The sequence below is a fragment of the Nannospalax galili genome, unplaced genomic scaffold (assembly GCF_000622305.1).
Source record: "Nannospalax galili isolate Female #2095 unplaced genomic scaffold, S.galili_v1.0 scaffold449, whole genome shotgun sequence".
Classification (NCBI taxonomy): domain Eukaryota; kingdom Metazoa; phylum Chordata; class Mammalia; order Rodentia; family Spalacidae; genus Nannospalax; species Nannospalax galili.
The window spans coordinates 1,925,802-1,947,764 of record NW_008360312.1 but is presented as its reverse complement, the minus strand read 5'-3'; the positions used below and the strand labels follow the sequence as shown (position 1 = coordinate 1,947,764).

The 21,963-nt window shown below is 37.6% G+C and overlaps 1 protein-coding gene across 4 annotated transcripts in view; it reads left to right on the top strand.

The window, feature by feature from the left end:
- Positions 1-21,963, top strand: part of Pot1 (protection of telomeres 1) — a 111,100-nt gene that overhangs the window by 56,133 nt on the left and 33,004 nt on the right. For all 4 annotated transcript variants that reach the window (XM_008824880.3, XM_008824881.3, XM_029559493.1 and 1 more), the window contains 3 exons: positions 10,036-10,166; positions 13,130-13,420; positions 20,981-21,136. In XM_008824880.3, the coding sequence (XP_008823102.1) occupies positions 10,036-10,166; positions 13,130-13,420; positions 20,981-21,136 (578 nt within the window). The remainder of the gene's footprint in view (positions 1-10,035; positions 10,167-13,129; positions 13,421-20,980; positions 21,137-21,963) is intronic.

Here is a 21,963-nt window from a genome sequence, read left to right as displayed (position 1 = left end):
ATCTAACTTTGTAGGTTAAGTTTCATGTGTTAATTGTTCTGTAAGGAACTCAACTATATCTCACATCAAATAGATGAAACAGTAAATAAAATAGCACAGTTGAGATACAGTATAGTTTTACCTGCTTAGAAAAACTCAGAAGCCTCCATCGTAATTTTCAGTACACTATTTTACTTACCTTGGGATTATTATATTTTTTAAAAGCATGCAACGTGGAGACACAAGTGAAGCATAGTAAGCTTGCATCTCAGCTCTATAACCTACAAGATATTAGAACTTAGACATTTTACTTGAACTTGGACACTTTATTGGCCTCCTTAGCAAATTGAGTTCTCTTGTTTCGTAGCTAAAACAATATTCCCTGCTGTATACAGCTATGTAAGAAGTCAAGCGATTACATTTAAATATATCATATTATGTGTTTGTGTGTTACTTAGCATGATACCTTGAATGCAGTAAGCCTTTGATAGTGTTAACCACTACTTAATTCAGCTTTTCTCCATTATTCAACTTCTGTGCATTAGAATATAGACAACTGTACTTTTTATTGTACTGATTTTTATTTTTATTATACTAAATATGCTTACTATTATCTAGTTTCCCTTGTTAATTAGCTTAACTCTGGAAAAGCTATAATCAGTGTTAAAAAATTAATTCAGTTTCTAGTCTTCTGCTGGACACTTTGAATTTCAGAGTTAGGTCTCAGATTTATTTTTTTTAAAAAAACAAACTTGTCTTTATCACTTCTTTAAAATGTGAATGCCTAATTTAATGCCCAGCAAGTATATACATCCTGTTTCGGGTGTCTGTCCATCTGTGCCAAACTTACATGTCAGCTTCCATATATTTAGGAAAATGTCGTGTGCATTGTTAATTCTGTCTGTATCATGATGGATTATTACTTGTATAGTGAGTATAAACTCTGCATGTTAGCAAAAACTGGCATAAAATAACATTGGCCTGTGAAGATTTAATGGTAGTTTCTAACCTTATAAGTTGGTATAAGAAATATGTAAACTTCATGTGAGAAGAAACCGTACCATATTCATCTAATATTCTTTTTTAAATAAAAAAGTACTTTTTCTTTTTATATTTTTATTGAGCTTTTTTAATTTCATACAACAGTTCTTAATCAAATTTAGATGCCTCCCCCATTCCCCCACCAAACCTCATGTAATCCACCATACATGTTAAGTCCTGTTCATTCAGGCATTTGTACCCAAATGTCCTTCAGTGTAAATGCATCCAGTGGAGTCTAGTCAGCCCATCTAGTGGTCATATGTAAATCATACTCTCCCTCACCCAGAAGCAATCAGTCTCCAATAGCTCTCAGTGTAGGGCTGGCCCTCCACCTATTTCCTCTCATGTGGACCCTTGTTTAACTGAGTTGGCATGGGTCCTGTGCTGGATGCCACCATTGCCACAAGTTCAAATGTGCAAGCTTCCAGTGACCTGGAAGCTTCTGCTTCCCTGTGCTCATGAACCAGACCTGGCTCTTAAAATCTTTCCGCCCACTGCTCCACAATGGTCCCTGAGTAGTGGGTGGGCGAGGTTCCATACAGGAATCCTATCCTATATGCTACAATCTCTTATTCTTTAAAACTCGGCCAGTCGTGGCCTTCTGTGTGCATCACACTTTTATTTTTTTGTGAGTGTGTTGCCCGCATGTATTTAAGTGCACCCATGCCATGCAATACCCTTGGAGGACAGAAGAGGGTGCTGGATCCCCTGGAACTGGAGTTACTGATGGTGTTAGCCCATCAGACCCAACCTCATGTCTTCTGCAAGAGCAGCAGTGCTTTTAACTGCTGAGCCATCTTTTCAGCCCCTAATATTTTTGTTGAAGGATGTTTATATGTTGACACTAGGTATAAGTATTAGATTCACTTGTGTATTAATTTATCAGACCCAACCTCATGTCTTCTGCAAGAGCAGCAGTGCTTTTAACTGCTGAGCCATCTTTTCAGCCCCTAATATTTTTGTTGAAGGATGCTTATATGTTGACACTAGGTATAAGTATTAGATTCACTTGTGTATTAATTGTTTTTTAACTTGGACAGGAAAAGTATGAAATAAAGTAAACCATTGACACTATTAAGATATTACATACTAACCACAATTGAGATCTGTAGCTTTGGAGGGTAGTGGAGAGAATTCCTAAAGAAGTTTAAATTTTGAATAGATTTATTTAAACTGCAAAGAAAGGTCTATTAATATTTCAGGAACTTTTTCTTCTTAGATAGCTTGCATTCCACCCCTATAAAAAAATCGTACACGTCTAACTAATCACTATGTATAGATAGATGTAGAAACAGTTAGATTTTTATCTTTTGCTTTCATAAAAGCCCATTTTATGGATTTTTCCCCTTTTTTCTTTTCTTCCTCATTGTGCCCTTCCTGTATACAATAACAAAATCATGTTCATACAATTTTTGAGCACATTGGAGATCTTTTTGGTCCATACTTGCTAAAAATCACAGGTAGTATTAGTTACAAAAGAGAAAATTTAATCCAAGTGAAAGTTGGGAGTAATAACTTAGCATAGGGTGGTTGGGCTGTCCCCTTCCATCTCTTGGGGGCTAGAGGTGGGGAGGCTGCAAAGACCTCCAGGATGCAGCTGTGAGCACTCCACCATGCCTTGCCCCCTGTGATTGCTAATCCTATGTGTCAACTTGACTGAATCTGGGATTAACTGAAATGAGAGACTTTCTTGATTGGCTCATCTGAAGCTAGAAGACACACCCTAAATGTAGACATGAAACAGCCCATATAAAAGGCCATGGTAGACAGAAGGTCTTGCTTTGTTGCCCCTCACCGTCTCTCTCACTGGTGAGTTCATCTTGCTGCTGTGACCAGCTTCTTCAAATTCCAGCGTAGACTGAAAGCTAGGAGATCTCTTGGGAATCCATCAGGCCTTCAGCACTAGATTGGGACTACTGCAGCATCCAGCCTCGTGAACTGAGCAACTACTGGATTCTCAGCCTCTCCAGTGTGAGACAGTTGTTGTTGGACTACCCAGACTCTATCCATGGATTTATTAGATTAAATTACAGGATAGAGTCCGGGTAGTGCAACAATATATTGATGATGATGATGATTTTGATATGTGTGTTTACTCATTCTACAGTTCTGTTTCTTTAGAGAACCCTGACTAATACACCCCTTACACCACTCTTACTAGGAGCTAGGCCTGCAGGCAGCCATTGAGATGCACACCCATGGGCAGCCAGTCATCAATGCCCTGGTGACAAACCCCAAGGAGGACCTAAGACTGATCATCAGGCACAGGTGAGAAAGGACTTGGCAAGAAAGAAAATGACTGAAGAGCCAAGATGGCAGCAGAGGTGGCTCTCAGCAAATCAGCTCCAGTAAGAAGATGTCTCATTACTGTCTCCCCTGGTCAGGGAGGAACATAGGAAGACCACAGACATCAAAAGAGCCAACCAGAACCTTGATCATGAAAAAAGAAACAAAAAGCACATGATCTGTGTACTTGAGCAAGAGTGAATAGTGGTTTTCTCCAATATTAATGTTTCTTTAGTGAAAAAGGAAGTAACAATTGCCTCCTTTTGCTGCACAGAAGCCAAACACAAGTACAATTGGGTAGACAAAGCAATGGGGACAGGAAAATATTAGGAACCAGTGTAATTGAAACTGTGACCCCCTCCTATGATCCTGGAATTGTAAATCACCTCCTGTGAACTTGAAGCTGGGGCATACCTTCCTGTAAACTTGGAACTGTGGTTGTCTCCCATGAGCCTAGAACAGCAATGTGTTCCCATCTTGTGAGCTGAAGTTCTGGTTGTCTCCTGTGAACCGGAACTATCGTCCCATGAACCAGCGCTCTGGTCCCCTCCTGTTACCTGGAGCTGTGATCTCTCATGAACCAGTGTTGTGGTCCCCTCCTATAATCGTGGAACTGTGGTCTTCTCCCATGAATTTTGAGCTGTGGTCCCGTCCTCAGAGGCAGAGTTGGAGTCCCCTTCTGTGAGCTGGAACTGTCGACCCCTCCCTCAAATCTGGAGCTGTGCTCCCTGCTTTAGGGCTAGTACCTTGTTTTTGTGAGCCAGAGTTTTGCTCGTCTCCTGGAAGCTAGAGTGGTGGTCTCCTCCTGTGAACTGAAGCTTTGAGCCTGAGCTATAGTCCCCTCCAAAGAGCTATAGCTATGTTCTCCTCCAGTGAGCTGGAGCTGTGGTCCCCTGCTGTGAACTGGAGCTCTGGTTCCATCCTGTGAACCCGGAGCTTTGGTTCCCTGCTGTGAGCCACTGGTCCACATTCATCAGGTGGTGGGTTGGTGGAGCAGATTGGAGGATGGAGAACTTCCCAGGGTTGGGAAGCAGTTTCAGCCTTTTCTGAGTGGCTACATTGCCCACAACCCCCTCCCTTATATCCCACCCAGGTTGTGCATGAAAGTGGTTTTGCCTCTTCTGCTCTGGATGGGGGTGGCCTTTGTCATTTGCAGATTCTGGTTTTGGAAGGATTGCAGTTCCAAGCTTCAACAATGTGAAATTTGTTGTCATTGTTGCAGTAATGTGAGTTTACCATTCACTCCCTTTCCAAATTATCCAACCTATACAAAGATTTTCAGCGTAATCATGTTATTTCTTAAGGGGACCACATGTGGATTAGGCAATGTCTTTACATGAGAGCACACAGATGTGGAGATATCAGTCTCTGGCAAGTCTGTTGCTGCTAGAGAATTCTCCATAGATGTGTCTTTCAGCTCACATAGCAATCTTTTTACATCCAGAACTCTGGGTACATGGATAAACTACCTGATACTCCCAACTGTTGTGATTACACTTTGGTTTGGACATCCCTTGGGATGCTTGTCTGTTGGCAGTTTACTCCTACAGTGACTCTGAAACTGACAGTTACTTCTTGAAGAATGAGAGGGAGATGGGAAAGGAACATGCATTGTGTCCTTGTTTATGTGTGTGTGTACATGTGTGTGCTTGCAACCAAGGCTGCTGCTCTCTCAGTCCAATAAAGTTTTCTTTGGTATTTTAAAATTTAGATTAAACCTCACTTAGAAAGTTTCTAGTTTTTTTTTATCATTAATCTTAGTGTTATAAAGCTGGTGCTATAGAGCAGCATTGTAATTCAGCTATTATTTATGCCAGCTAAATTTACGTTTTTCTTCTTCCCTTATATTTCCTATGTATAAAAGTGGATCACTTCAGAGCATTTAAAGTGAGAGGCATAAAATAGAATTGCCATACCTGAAAATAAAATAAATATAAGTGGTAAATAGTTGTCTGGTACAAACATGAAAAACAAGTTCCATATTCTGTTGCAAATGTGTATGTTTTATGTAATTTTATAGAGGCTGCCAGCAAAGGAAAATGGGAAAAGACCAAGCTTGTTAATGGGAACTTGGATTAGATTTGTGTGCTGGTGGTCCTTGTGCTCTTGTGTGTCCTCTGTTGTGACATTGCAAGAAACATATAATCTTCAAAGTACGTGTGTTGTATTCAAAGTGCATTACTTTTTCTGGCAAAGCAGCCTCGTGTTTGCCTGAAGCTACAGGGTATTCCTCACAGGTCTGGTGACACCATGGGCAGTGCTGGTATTTGGTGTTTGTTTGCAAACCTAGCTGCACAGTTAGCCACAAGATGGTCTTTGAGAAATACTGCTTCCGAAAGTGTGCTTGTCAGATGCCAGGCAGTTTGTGATATTACTGCTCAGAAGAATAGTTGCCAAATTGTGGTTAGTGTTTTTAGGTAAGATACTATGTATACATTAAGAATTAGCTTTTATGTAGGTGAAGTACAAGCATAGACCTATGATGTTTTGTTGTCTTTGTCACAAAAATCATGTTGCTGGATATTTCCTTTGAAACGACCACTCTCTCCTGATTTCCTTAGTTTTTTTTTACTGTTGCTTCTCAGCAGGACGAGTATTCCAATGCCCGGTGAGTGTGTTGTATCAGCATCCCCTTGCTCCTTCATTTAAACTTTAGAATCAGCATGACATTACCACTAAATCAAAACAAAAAACAAGGAAAACCAAGTGATTAAGAGTCATTGGCTGTCTTGGTGCCAGCTCTCCCCCAAGTTGAACGATTACTTTTTTCTTTCACTCATTCCTAACAAAGTTGGACAGAGTTTCTTGTTGATCTCCTCTTTCAGCAGATAGGTTTTCCTCTAGCTCTGTCTTCAGGTGACTGGTTTATGCTCAAACTGCACTTTGACCTCACACACTGCACGTAGTCTGAGGTACAGTTTCCTTTTCAGACTTGCACCATAATTTCCAAGTATTCTTGGTAAGGGTGCTGAAAGATGTGCTTTGGCCTCTGCATTTGCTTTCTGCTCAGGTGCAGTTCCTACCTCACTTGTTTTCACATTCCATTTACTTCTATACCGATGTGACGATGTTGTAATGTAGCCACCCATTACTGTTTTCAGAGGCTGAGTTCTTTTAGATAATCAAATCTAATTTACTGTGGAAAATCTTGCTCCTTTTGAGCTTTATTGTTCACTTTATAGCTTTTTTTAAATGTATTTACTTATTTGGGGGTTAGGAGACCACAGTTTCTGTGTGTGTGTGTGTGTGTGTGTGTGTGTGTGTGTGCCTGTGTGTGTATGTCTGTGTCTGTGTCTCTGTGTCTGTGTGTTTGTGTGTAGCTCAGAAAGTTAATTTTCTCCTTCCACCATGGGGGTCCTAGGGATTGAACTCAGTTCATCAGACTGGTAGCCAAGCGCTTTTACCCACTGAGTCTTCTCTCTGCTTATCTATTTATTTTTAACACAGGACATCGTGCTATATGGCTGAAGAAGACCTTGAATTGCTGATCCTTCTGTTTTACTCAAGTGCTAGGATTGTAGGTGTGCACCACCATGCCTGGCTTTTAGGACTCTTGGGGATCAAACCCAGGGATTCGTGCAAACTACCAGCACTCTACCAAGTGAATTATGCTCCCAGCACTGATGCTTTAATTTTAAGTGATATATTTATGATCTGTTCTTTATCCTTTGGTTATAGTCAATGTTACTGTTTTTCTCTACTGCTGCTTTGCTTTCTCATCCATCCTTCTGTGAGATATGCTTTTACTTTCCTGTTATCAAAATAGTAGCATGTATTAGTTTGTTTGTAACCATGACCCTATGTATTTTTTCCATGTTTTGTCCATATCTGTGCTACATTTCTGTTTACTTCACAATTGGACCAAATGTTTTCTTACATCTTTTTGTGTTTCCTGCTTCCTCTAGCACCAGTCATGTTGATGACAATGCTTCATGTTAATCTACTTTTTCTTTCTGTTTAAATGATGTATTTTATTTCCTGTGGTCTTTTTTAGACATTTTCCTTTACATATGTTTTTCTCTTAATTTCACAGTGGTTTGTGTTGGTGTAGTCATTTAAGGCCTTTAATGAGCTTTTCTTTATGGGAAGATTTTTCTGTCATTCATTTATGGTAATTTTCTTTGTTTTTGAGAGCTTAGTTTTTGTGCTTGTCTTCTTCAGATTTTTACAAGTTGGTTGATTTAGGGGAAGGTTATATGAGCAGTATTGCTGAGGTAAATTTTAAAGAATGGAATATCAACATTTATTTGGTTCTGACTCTGTTAGCCTGGGATACAGAACTTAGCAGAAGCAGTCTGTACAATGTAGGCACATTTATCAGGGTTTTTATGTCTTCTTTTGCTCTTGGATTCCTTACAAAGTATTCAACTTTCCTTGACTCCTTTACGAAGCATAGAACAAACCAAAGGAGATACACACCAACAACATAAATAATACCTATATATAAGTAAAGAGCAAGATAGGCATAATGGTGCAAGCCCTGTGGGGTAGTGGTGAGAATGGTACCATGCATAGTCTTTCTACATGAATTCTCTTTAAGGTGTATTCAGAAAAACATACAGATAAGTCTGTATTCCTAAGGTAATGGTATAAGTGGCCTGAGTTTTGGACCAAGTTATATATTCAAGGACTTGATTTATCGGGAGAACTATCTGTGCCATATCCAGATGTCCATGAAGAAGTTCTCTTTCTTGGAAAGCAAAGTCGAGAAAGCTTTGTACTAGGCAGTTGGCCTATCATTGACCTTCATGTTCAGCCCTTGGTGTTTTTGAGACAAAATTCTATTCTATAGCCAATACAAGCTAGCCTTGAAATTTCCATGTAGTCCAGGATGACCTCAAACTGGGGTTACTCCTCCCACTCCCTCCTGACTGCTGACATTACAGGCTTGCACCATTATGCCTAATCTGCTCTTTATATATAGGTATTATGTATGCTCTTGCTGTGTGTCTTTATTTTATTTAAGTCATTCATTTTTCCACAACACTCTTCTTTGAATGAGAAGTCTGTTAGATATTAATAATACTTGCATGTGCACTGTGGTGTTTCTAAGTCACATTATAATGATGTTTAAAAAAGAATCAGCTTGACTTTTAGCATTCCTAAGGCCAGGGACCCAAACTGTCAAGCACCCATTCTTTCAGATGTCTGTTGGAACTGGACTCTCCAGCAAGTTTGCTCATTCATCTAGACAGTGTCTCCAGCATGAAATGGGGAAGTAGAAGTCAGGACCCACTCTTATCAGAGAATCTTGCCCTTTGATCCCTAAGTCTAGAATATCCTACAACTACAAACAGACATCTCCATTTTTTTTTTTTTATTGCTTTCAGTGAAATAGGCATGCTGCTTTCAACCCTTTGATATTTCAGACATTCATGAATACATTTGTTCATTATCTTGTATGGAGGGCAAGGAGTGATCCTGAGGGATTCAGGTTAGAAGAAGAGCACATTGCTCAGAGAGCTTGTTTACATTATAAACAGTAACAGTTACATAAAAGACTAGGCCATATTATGTCCATACTGTGAAAGTCATTCCTATAGTGCATATAACTTAAAAGTGTTGATGTTAAGTAAGTGGGAGGAAAACTGCGGAACAGGCTAAAATTCCTTAATTTAGTGATGAGCAGTAATTTATTTTGGGTATTAATGTCCATGTGGTAGGTCTTGGCACTTCTCAGTTTATCAGTACAACTTCCTTGGAAAATAGCCTGTGGTGTTAAGTACTAAAAAAAACTGTGCTTGGCTATCTGAAGATGTTCTGTTGTTGAAGTTGACTCTGAGGAAGGGTAATTGTTGAGGAACATTTTTCTGTGTATTAAGGATTTCAACCTCCTTTTAAATTTTGTCCCTTAACTAATTTCTTTTCCATCTTCTTGAAATATGTTCATATCTTCTCTTTCCTTCCCTTCACTATTTTGAGTTATTTTCTATCTCAGTGCTTTGGTTACTAAGGTCCTGGAGAAGACAGTAAGTTGGTGCATGATCTTACCATGTCATTTTCTGAATTACAGCAGCATCTATTATAGTTTTGATTACCATAATATTAAAATTACTATTACCCTGTAAACACACATTTTCTGCAAGATTAAAACACAATTATCCCTTTTGACTTATTTATAATTTTCTATGAATTGGTCATTTGTATTTTATGTTTACTCAAAACTGTTGGGTTTATAAAACTACCTGATGATGTGTCTATGCTTACAAATAGGACTTTTCACCTCTTTTTCTACATTTATACTCTTTTGGTTTTACTGTTTCTATGTTTTGTTTTGTTTTGTTTTGTTTAATGGTACTGAGGATGGGGCCCATTGCCCTGTTCTGTGCTGAGCAAATAGTCTACCCCATTATCCTGTTACTCCTCCAGGTCTCACTCTGTTATGTTTGGTTTTTGAACTACATTTTGTTTGATGAATATCTCTTTCTGTTTCATGAGTTTAAAACTACAAAGTAATATAAAAAGTTATTCTCCAGAATAGTTATGTAGAATATTTATTTTTGTTTGTCTGAATTTAAAGTTAATTTCTGTGGAACACTTCTACAGATTAATTTGGCAGTATATATTAAGAGCCAAAATAAGTCTGTATTTGATCCTTTTTTAGAAGACTTAATTATAGGCAAGAGTAAGATTTGCTTAGTGTTTTTAAGTAAGCACGTTTTTATTTTATCATAGACTTTGAAATACTTAAATTCTTGTTAAATTTGTGTGTGTGTGTGTGTTTTCCAGATTATTGCTCAGTTGTAACAATTGTGGACCAGACAAATGTTAAGTTGACTTGCCTACTCTTCAGTAGAAGCTATGAAGCCCTTCCAATAATTTATAAAATTGGAGATATTGTTCGCTTTCACAGGCTTAAGGTACAGTCATAACCTCTTTCAACCTACATGTCTCAGACAAAAAATCTGTATTGTTCACCAAAACTAGTTATCATTAATTATATGTTTCCCTTGTTAAACATGACATTAAACAGCTCAACAGATAAGAAATGTAAATAGTATCAGACTTCTATTTGTAGCATGATACCTTTTCTTTTAAATAGATTCCTTGTATTTCTTTCCCCACATATATTAGAAGTTTCAATTCAATTCAAACTGATTACAGTTTGTCTTCTCACGTCCAGATATAGTTGATGCTAGGCGTTGGTGGTATAGTGGTGAGCATAGCTGCCTTCCAAGTATAGTTGATGCTATCAAGTTTCCGTATGGAATTTGTGAAGGATAGAAATGAACAATTTGGTAACTTCCTTTTAATTAAATTTTTGAAACAGAGGTCTTGTTATGTTACTCTGGTGGTTTAAATTCCTGAAGCTAAGCAGTATAGTCCCAGTAAGCTTAGGAGGCAAAGATCAAGATTCAGTGCAACTAAAAGAATTTGCATCTTCAAGACAAGATATCAGAGTGGGAAAAGATATATAAAAGGGCATTGTCCTGTAGTCTACCTAGCTGATGAATGGAGTTTTTGTTCATGGATGCTTGACTGAAAGCTGTGCATGTGAAGAGCAATATTACTTAAGGACTGCAGGTTCTTCTGCATTATAGGAATTGAGATTAAACAGGAAATAGATAGTGGAGAGCTAGCAGTAGAGATGCTGGAGGTCCAGACTAGTCAGAGATAAATAACCTTGTTAGTATCTCTTTAAAAGTACCTCTTTAACACTATATTATTTTTCCTTATCACTGTGACAAAATACCCGACATTTGGAGCATATAGAAAGAAGGGCTTATTTTGGCTCACTGTTTCAGAGTGATTATAGTCCATGATAGTAGAAATATTAGTGGCTCACCCCATGGAGGCATTGTTCCTTACCTGACTGCCAGAACAAGTAGCACAGAGTATAAGACCAGAACTAGAGTTAGTGAGTATCCCCTAGTGAGTGGCCTGATTTCAACACGTAGACCTCATGTCCAAAAAGTTCCATAACTTCCAATACCTGGGAACCAAGTATTCACAAACATAAGCCTGTAGGAGACCTTTAACATTCAAGCCATAACAAGTTCCTCGGACATTTAAGTAAGAGCACAAAGCCCTACCTTACAAATATCATCATCCTAGAGGTAGACCTTTTGTACAATATTCTGCAAGTTCTCATACACAAAACCTGCAATTTCTATAAAAAAAAAAAGGCACTTGCAGGGTGTGGCTCACTAAGGCGGAAAGACTTTGGCAGTCACCCTGGGCAATGCAAAATTGAGTTTTCATCATTTTCAGGTAATCAGCAAGGAAATTTCTCAAAAGAACAAAACTCTTATCAGAAGAAAGTAGCATAATTCAGAACCTTCACAATGCCACACTCTAATGTCTAATAAAGAATACTAGACATGAATATAAGAGCATATTACTTGCAGTTAGAAAAAAAGGGTTAAAAAAAAAGCAAATGGACTTTCCAAACCAATTTTGCAGTGGCCCAGATGTTGGGTTATGAAACAGTAATTTTAAGGGAGATATCATTTTTTCCCCAAAATTTAAGCCATATATATGTTCAGCAGATTATAAGAAAATGTTAAATGAGTCAAAAGAAAATCAGCAGCTCAAAGAGAAGTAAAAACTAAAAAAGAGGCAAATGGAAATCCAATATCTAAAAGGAGCAACATGAAAAATTTGGATGGGCTAATAAAGATTAGAAATAGCAGATTGATAAGGATAAATCCAGAGAAATTGCCTACCATATAGAACAAGTTCTAAATAGAAGATAATTGATCCTAATGTTCTTTTATAATAATATCGAGTAATGTTATATATGACTTAAAATGCAGAAGAAAAAATGTGAATGAGAATTATATCTATATTTTTAGCAATAAAGGCCAAATTTTGAAAAGTCATATAAGCAAAGCACAGAGAAACCATGGAAAAACAGTGATAATAGTCATCAGCTGGAAGATAAATAACACATTATGTACAAGAGAACAATATCAGTGAATTTTGATAAAAATTCATTTACCTAGAATTTTATATTTAGCTAAAATATTCTTCAGACATAAGGCAAAATGAAGACTTTTTTTTATAAAGGAAAGCAAGGGTCAGCATATCTCAGTCCAAGAAATAGTAAAGGACAGTACACAATCCAGAGTTGAGCCCTACCAGCCTGAAACTTGTTAGGAAGTGCAAAGAGAATGAGTAAATATGAAGGAGTTTTCTATTCTAGTGATGCCACTAAAAGCTCAATGATTAGTTCAAGCAAAACAACAACAATGTTGTTGTGAGGTAATAGTAATGGAGAGATGACATGATTAAATCAGATTACACCACCAAAAAGTTGCTGTTTTATATTATAAATTATATAAGGAAGTGGGATATGGAATCTATGGAGTATCTAGTAGAACTACAGAGATTCAGCATAGACTGAGACACAAGGATCCTCCTGTGTAACAGAAAGTCCCAAATAAATTGAAATTAAAACTATAGGGGGAAAAAAATCAGCTAACAGAAAGTAAAATAGATTAGGAAAACTATTACTGAGCTTTTTAAAAGTATAAAGCATCTATGCTGAGCGTGGTGGCACTTGCCTTTAATGCCAACACTCAGGAGGAAGAGGCAAGTGGATCCCTGTGAGATTGATGCCAGCTTTGTCTACATAGCGATTTAGGCAAGCTGGGAATACAAGAGATCCTGTCTCAAAACAACAACAAAGTAAAATTCCTTTAGTGTTTTAAAATTGTGTACTTACATATCTTAATATAACAATTGATTATTTTTTCATAAACTAAATGAAAAATAGTAAAAAGTACTGTTATACTAGAAATGTTTGCAGTGTAGAGTTTCTTGCTTCTTGAGTTTTGTTTCAGTAAGCTGTTTTGTTTTCTGCTTGGCTCCCCTGTCTTAGATCCAGGTATATAAAAATGAGCCTCAGGGAATCAACAGCTCTGGTTTTGCATCTTTGACATTTGAAGGAACTTTAGGGACTCCTGTCATACCACGTACTTCAAGCAAGTGTTTTAACTTCACTGCTCAGGACCACAAAATGGTAGAAGCCTTACGGGTTTGGGCATCCACCCACATTTCACCTTCTTCAACATTAGTGCAGCTGTGTGATGTTCAGCCAATGCAGTATTATGACCTGACTTGTCAGCTCTTGGGCAAAGCAGAAGTGGATGGAACATCATTTCTTCTAAAGGTATCATTTCAACTCCTTGAATTTGTGATTTAGATGCCACCTGTCTATAAAGAGTTCACAGCCTTCTGATAGAGTGCTTGCATACTGTGTATTATACTGAGTTAAAATTTAATGAACTATTTTTGGTAAACCTCACTGTTCATGGAGCTCTACTCTTGCATTTTTGTCTATGTTGCACTTCAGGAAAAAAGTGATATCAGATATATGTTTCAAAATATTATACAGTAGGCCTTAACACAAATGACAGAATGTATGAATTCCAGTAGAGGGGCTAAAGGAGGGTGCCAGTGGGGAGCGGGTTATAAAGATGATTAAGACTGACTGAGATGTTCTGTATGAAATAGACAAAAATTCAATGAAAACAAATTTACAAAACAAAAAAATAAAGAAAAATACTGAAGTTATTGGTAAGCTATATTTGTTCCTTATTTTAATAGTAATAAAACATAGACTTCTAGCTCTTTAATGACACATCTGTGTGAATATTTCTGCTGCTTTGCAAAAGTCAACTACTTTGTCACTCACTCACTGTTTTGGTCTATTACCATTAAGTTTTTTTTTTTCCCCATGTCTTTTCATTTCCTGGTTTATGAGGCGTTTATATATAATTTAAAAATGTTTGTTGAGGTTCTAGTTTTGTTTTAAAATTAGCCAGGAAGTCTGTGTCTGTATGTGTGTCTGTGTGTCTGTGTCTGTGTCTGTGTGTGTGTCTGTGTGTCTGTGTCTGTGTCTGTATGTGTGTCTGTGTGTCTGTGTCTGTGTCTGTGTGTGTGTCTGTGTGTATCTGTGTCTGTGTGTGTGCCTGTGTACATGTGCACATGAGTGAGAGTGCCTACAGAGGCCGGAAGAGGGAGTCAGGTTCCCTGAAGCTAGGGTTATAGGTGGTTTTGAGCTGCATGACATCAATGCTGGGAAGCGAACTCAGGTCCTCTGCAAGAGCAGTGTGTGCTCCTTAAAAATATTTATTTTTTATTTTTATTTTATGTGTATGAATATTTGGTCTGCATGTGTGTAAGTGTACTCCTGTCATGCAATGCCCATGGAGGCCAACAAAGTATGTGGGATCCTCAGGAACTGGAATTATGGATGATTGTTAGCTTCCATGCGGGTGCTGGGAACTGAACCTGGGTCCTCTGCAAGAGCAGCCAGTGCTCCTGCCATCTCTCTCACCCCCAGAAATGAGGGTCTTATGTTAGGAACTCATCATTTCAATTTTTTCAAGGCCTTTTAATTAATTTATAATTTGATCGAATGTATGTTATTAGTGATTTGGTCTATTACCATTAAGTTTTTTTTTTTCCCCATGTCTTTTCATTTCCTGGTTTATGAGGCGTTTATATATAATTTAAAAATGTTTGTTGAGGTTCTAGTTTTGTTTTAAAATTAGCCAGGAAAAAAAAAAAAAGACTAAAATAAATGCCATGTAATCTTTAATACACCTAAGAAGAAGAAGCTTCTCTGATGAGGGTTGAAAGATACCGTAATCAGTCTATTGGTTAACATTACATCTTTAGGTGTCAGCTTAAGACTGGGTTCATTTATCAGAATAATAGTAGTAAGTTCTTCCCTAGGCTCTATGGGCTACCCAGCCATGGGTCTTGTCCCTCTTAATGGTGCTCCTTGGGGAGCAGGCCTGAAATCCAATCAGGAAGTGGTTGGCCATTATTGCACAAGTAGACACATCTTGCTAGGCTGCTTATTATTGAGATTGCAGGATTCACACCTGAATCAAACTGATGATTGCTGTTCTCCCCTGGTAGCGTACCTAGCACCTTCCAGCACTATGAAAGCTAGGCAGTAGGGACAAAGCTTCCAGATTGGTACCAAGTTGATTTCTCCATGCTCTATGCCTCAAGTATGCAGCATGTTCAATAATAGTGTCTTATCATCGAGTTATAGAGGGTGACCAAGAGCAGTGGCAATAAACTGTAATGTTTTGGGGGACTGTGGAACTCCACTGACCAATGACTCCAGAAGAAGAAACCAGCACTGGGCTTTTCATTTGATAACCTATGGTATCTGGGAGAACCATTGGTTCCAGTTATTGGCTAACTGCATTCAAACTCTTTATATTTGTATATGTTTATGTTTTAGTAGGCTTCTGCAGTAGCAGGCTTCCACATGGCTTTCTCATAGGTGTTTAGTCTTAGTTATCCCTTCCCATACTTCCTCCTCTACTCTGGCTTCCCACCCACTCCCCACTTGACCCTTTCTATTCTACTATTCCTCATTTTCCTTTCATACCAAGTGTGTTCTAGCTCTCTTCCCATGAAAGCCCCCCTCCTTTGCCCCATAATAGTTTCCTGATTTTTGTTAGTACTCCAATTTAAATACACTAAAGATTCAAAGCTCCAGCCATGTGTGAGAGAAAAGATGTGACATTTGTCTTTCTGGGTCTGGGTTACTTCACTCAGAAAGATTATTTCTGACTCCATCCATTTACCTGCAAATTCCATAGTTTCATTTTCTTTACAGCCAAATAAGATTCCATTGTATATATGTAATACATTTTCATTATCCACTCCTCAGGATTGATGGACAGCTAGACTGTTTCCATTTCCTAGCTAGAGCAGCAATGAACATGGATATGAAAGTATATCTTCGAGAATCTCCTGCATGTATACAATGAAATATGATTATATTTACCTCCTGTTTCCCCTCTTCCAATTCACCCCAACTACCATAATGTCCCCCTCCCAACTTCTTATCCTCTACATTTTTTTTAATAATCCACTGTCTACTTAGTATTGTCCATGTATGCATGACTATGAGACCATTTGGTGCATGGAGCCACTGGAACATGGGCAGCCTACTGTTGGCCACACACACAAAGAAAAATGATGATCCTCCCTCCCTCATCAGCTACGAACTGCCAGTAGTTCCTCAGTTAGGGATGGAGCCTTATACTCTTTTCCCAAAATTCATGCTAGAATTTTGGCTGGCTCAATCTTGAAGTTTGCACAAAATCAAGTAATTTGTTTTAGAATACAGCATTGAGAAGTGAATATAAGAAAGCTAGGCTTTCTAAAGAACAGTTTAGTACTGGGTCTCAAAAGTCTTTGAAGTAGCACTTGACATTTTTATTTTCATGATTTTTTTTTATTCAAATAATTTCAAATATGTGAAAAAGTATATTTAGAGCAATTATTTTTCTTATTTACAGTCCAGACTAGGGAAAAGCTTAGACTTGTTGAAATAGACGTTAATAATAATCTACTTAGTTGTATATCTTTACTTACAGAAATGTGTGTAAAATAGCAGAAATATCCTGGGAAGCATACATGTTGTTATTTACTCTTTCTTTGGGGGAATAGAATTACAATGTTTTTTTTTTTAACTGTTGTTTCTGATGTTGAATTTCTTTTTTGTTTGTAATTTTTTTATTTAATTTTTTTGTATTTTATACAGAACATCTTAATAACCTTTATACCCTCTTCCCCATTTGCACCCCTTATACCCCCACACTGGAATTCATGCAGTCATCATTTGTGTTAAGGCCTATTGAGTCAAGTTAGTTAACAGACATCCTTTAGTTCAAGTTCATCCACTGAGGTCTAGTCAGTCTATCTAGAATTGTTCCCTTTAAGAAGATCAGCTGTTCCTCACCCAGCAGTAATCAGTTGCCACTAATTTTTCGACTAAGATTGGGGCCTGCTGCCCATTTCCACAATCCTGTGCTGGGTTTTCATCTGCTTGAAATTGCATGGTTCTTGTGCATGCTGACACAATTACCGTAGGTTCATGTGAGCAAGGTCCCAGGAACCTGTAGGACTCTGTTTCCGTAATGGTCTTGTACCTCCTCCCTGGCTCTTACAGTCTTTCCATCCCCTCTTCTGCAATGGTTGCTGAGCCCTGGGTGGGTGGAATTTAATATAGTAGTCCTGCCCAATGACCTACACTCTGCAGACTCTTATCCTCTATACTTTGGCCATTTGTGACCTTTTATGTTCCTGTTGCATGAGGGAGCTTCACTGATGAGATTTGAGAGATGCATTAGTGTTCTCTTTACCCCTTGTTCTATGTTCTGTGGGCCTTACATGTAGAGGTTGCACTGTAGATTGTGTACTTAGACTTGGGCAATTCACAGACAGTCTTTATATATGACTAGTTGTGAAACTCTGTAATAGTCTCTATCTATTGCAAAAGAAGCTTCTTTGATGAGTGCTGACTGGGATACTTGTCTGTAAATATAAAGTCCCTATTTTGAACATAGTAAGAAATTATATTTGTCTAGGGTTGTAACTGCCTTGAAGTTTTCTCTAAGGAAATCTCTCTACTGTGTGTGTTTGGCTATGTTTACAGCATCACATATGAATATCTTTCCATTGAGGGGACTTTAAGTCCAGTTAGGTAGCTGTTGATTACCCCCCAAGATAAAAATGCCACCACTGCACCAATGTTGTTTGTTGTGCTGCTTATTGATGTCATTATTAGACCTTGAAGTTGGGGTTGGACCATTGATTGATGTTCTCCCTTAGCAGCTTGGGTAGTGCTCCCCAAAGCTATGAGAGCTAGCTTTCAAGTTCTAGGACGTAATCAAGGACTGTGACAATAGGCTTGTGATTTGGGGAGTCTCTTGGATACCCTGGCCAACAACTAAAAGGAAGGTTTCTCCTCTCTGGCACTGTTTCTTGTTATGTAGCCATCAGCTATGCACACAGACTCATATAGAGATATTGTATGTGTAATTTTTAGTGGGTTTTTGGACTAATGATTTCCTCTGTTTTTTTACACTAGCAAAGTATTTATCTCTCCTCTATCTCTCTCCCCATCTGACTCTCCCTCCACACCCTCCCTATTTAAATTATCCCCATTTTCCCTATTTCTCCCTTAATAATGCCTGTCTCGTATGGCCCCACATCTCTTGAGTTCCTATTTCTCCTTATCCCCAAGCTTCCTTGTATAACCCTCCTTCTCCCCCTCCCATTTAAATAACCCATTTTACCCATTTCTCCTTTAGTAACACCTGTCTCCTACTGTTCTTTTCTCTCAGTTCCTTCTTTCTCTTTGCCCCCCTGGTTCCTTTCCATTCTCCAGGTTCCTGCAGTTACATCAGGATATATACTCACATATAAGGATTTGGTGCTAGAATTCACAAATGAGGGAGAACATACCTCGTTTTTTTCCTGAGACTGTGTTCCTTCACTTAGTATATCATCCATCCATTTACCTTCAAATTTCATGATTTCATCTTTCTTTACCACTGAGTAGAACTCTGCTGTGTAAATGTACCACATATTCATTATCCACTTGTCAGTTGGGGTCTACTTAGGTTGCTTCAAACCATGCAGAACCATGCAGAGGCTGGATTCAGGCACTCTCAGGAAGTCTGCTAAGATCTGGGCCCCTATTAAAGGGCAGTGAACCTGATGTTGAATTTCTTTTGGATCAGATACGTTTTTGAATCCATTTATTTTTAATCAAAGGAGAGCAAATAGTATTCTGCCTAAATGATAATTGATCAGTATCCAAACTAATATGAATCTTTGATTTTCAGCTTGGGGACAATAGTAACCTTCGTCTCTTTTGAGCAGTCACGATGCACGCACTTCAGTTTTTCCAGCAGCCTTGTTTTTGAGTTTCATTTCTATTGCTGTGATCAAAACGCTCTGACCACAAGCACCTTAGGAGGGTAAAGGGCTTATTTGGCTTAAACTTCCAGATCACAGCCTGTCACTTTGGGACCAGAGCTCAAGCAGGAACTTGAAAACATGCCTGCTTGCTGTTCAGGAAGCATCATGTCCAGCCAGGATCCTCATTCACAGTCCTGAAGTAGAGCAGGAATCTTTATTAGTCAGGATAACTAGTTTAAAACATTTTTATATGTTGCTTTCCTAGGTATCAGTAATAAAAATAACATAATGAACCAAAAATCCTTTCAAACTAGCAATGAAACTGAAACAAAGTTGGTGCATTATCTTTTTATATAAGGAAAGCTACAAAATGTTATTATGAAATTTAAATTAAAATTTCAAGTGTCAAAGAATTCCTCCTTAATGTGTTTTTAACTAAAATGAAATTTTAATTAAAACCATATTTTAATATAGTTTGCTTTTGAAGTTTAGTAGGGAATATAAAGATAAAGAATAAAACTAGGAAAGTTTGACAAAGGCTAATCGGACTTCCAGATTAGTTATTAAAATATATCACAGAACTATAGCAGTTAATATTACTGTATGATTGGTTAATAGAAAATAGTTTTACCTTTGGCACATAAGAATTCTAAGCATCATAAAAGGAACATTAACATTTCAAGTCAGTCAAGTTAATTAAATGACAGTTACCTATTAGGAAAAAAATAAGATTGTATACACTGTACAAATGCCTAACAAATTAACTTTTGATATACTGCAAAAGTTCCAGAATTAATATCATCCATATGTATATTTGTGCACGTGCATGCAGTTTACTCTTAATGTCAAAGTTATGGGTACTTATTTATTTTGCCCTTTAGGGCATAATGTATCGCATGTTAAAACTGAAGTAGCATAGGTAGCATATTTATTTTTTTAAGATTTACTTTATATGTATATGTGTGTGCATACATGTATGTATGTGCACCACATGTGTGCCTCGTGCCCATCCATTGAAGCCAGAAGAGGGTGTCAGATGCCTTGGAACAAGAGTTACAGGCCAGGGTGAGCCACCATATGGGTGCTGGGAACCAAGCCAGGGTCCTCTGCATGCACAGCAAGTACTCTTAATGACTGAGCCACCTCTGCAGCCCATCTAGCTCATTTCTTAAGTCAAGGGTAGTACATGTTCACCTGTGACCATGTTCCTGCATCTCAAGATAATTACGTCACAGTTCATTTATTTCTTTATCTAGCACCCCACTTTCACTAACTTATATTTGTAAAATCCAATATTAATACACTATACATTTAAAGTGCTTTCCTAGACCTTTGCAAAGTGAAATAAAATATGAGGATACATTTCTAACACTGGACTAGGAATTTATCTTAAGAAACTTAGCAAACGGGCCAAAAAGGGCTGATGTACGTGATGAGTACTTGCTGACTGGCTTCTTTTTCTGCAGTGCTGGGGCTCATACCAGCTAGTCACTCATGCCAGACTCTACCACTCTGCTGCAGACCTTGTCCCTGAATGAACAAAATGGCAGAAAATTAAAAAACAAACTGACAAAGACTGCTGAAATAAATGTGTGTCTTTACATGTCATAAAATAATAGGGAAACATTTAAAAATCTTATTTTAGGATAAAGTTTAATTGATAAAATGTTCAAAAATAATTTAAAATGGGAAGAGCAGAATATAAATCCATTTTGTACAGAGTATCTGTAAAATATGTATACACGGTCTGTATAAATTTAATGCATTTGAACAGAAGAGAAAACACATAAGGTTAACAGGTTATTGCTTTGTCTGATTTCTTAACAGTGATTTTTTTTAACACCTTTTCACAATCACAGAATGATGTAGCCTCTCATTTTAAAGTATTAAAAATATGTAAAAGCATACATAGATTTATTTTTAAACCAGCATCAATGTTTTTTCCATGAGGATCATTAAACTTTCCTCTCCTCCCTTCTCACGGCAGGTATGGGATGGCACCAGGACACCATTTCCATCCTGGAGAGTCTTAATACAAGACCTTGTTCTCGAAGGTGATTTAAGTCATATTCAACGGCTACAGAATCTGACAATAGACATCTTAGTCTATGATAACCATATCCAGGTGGCAAAATCCCTAAAGGTGATGTTCAGTAGAAAAATGCATATTACTTTGTTTTTATGTTTTTTAATTTTCAATTTCTTTGTGTGTTTTCTTATGATTTTTGTTTATAGGTGATAATTGGAGTCTAGAAATTAACTTCAAATTTATTTTTCTTAAAGCTTTAAGCTATAAAATGTGTCTAAAATAAATTAAGATATATGATACAGATGGGCTTTTTAAGTTAGAAACTTATGAATACCTTTTATACATATATAATTTTATTGTGAAAATAGTAAAGAAAAAATGTCAGTTAAGAAATATTATCCTAATATAACCAAAGATCCATAACGTGTTGGTAGCTTTTTAAAGAATTAAAAATCAGTGAGGAATAAGTGTAGTAAGACAGTTTCAGCCATCAAAGAACCATCACTAAAGCAGTATTTATCTCCAGTGCACTAGTAATGACAGCTTGTGCTGTCTAAATAGCTGGCATTTGGGCAGGCTACATACTGTAGAACTCCTGCTGCTGATTTTCGTTTACAGTCTTCTTCCAACTTAGTTTAGATGCCTAGAAACAGTTGAAATAAGGTGTCAATTTTCATCTTATGTATATGATACAAAAATGTTTTCCTTCAATAAGGTTTTTATGTCTAATATGAAACAAAATTTCATTTTGATATTCAGTAAAGTATTTCAGATCATGTATTTTCTTTAGAATTTCTGTATATTCTTGCTTTGTTTTCAAAAGAAGATTTTGAGTGGTGAGTAGGTATGAGAGCCGAAGTTCTAAGGACGGAGATGCAAGTTGAACAGCAGAGCCTCTGGGCTCCTGTTGTTACTCTGCAATTCCTGCTGTCTCAGCCACC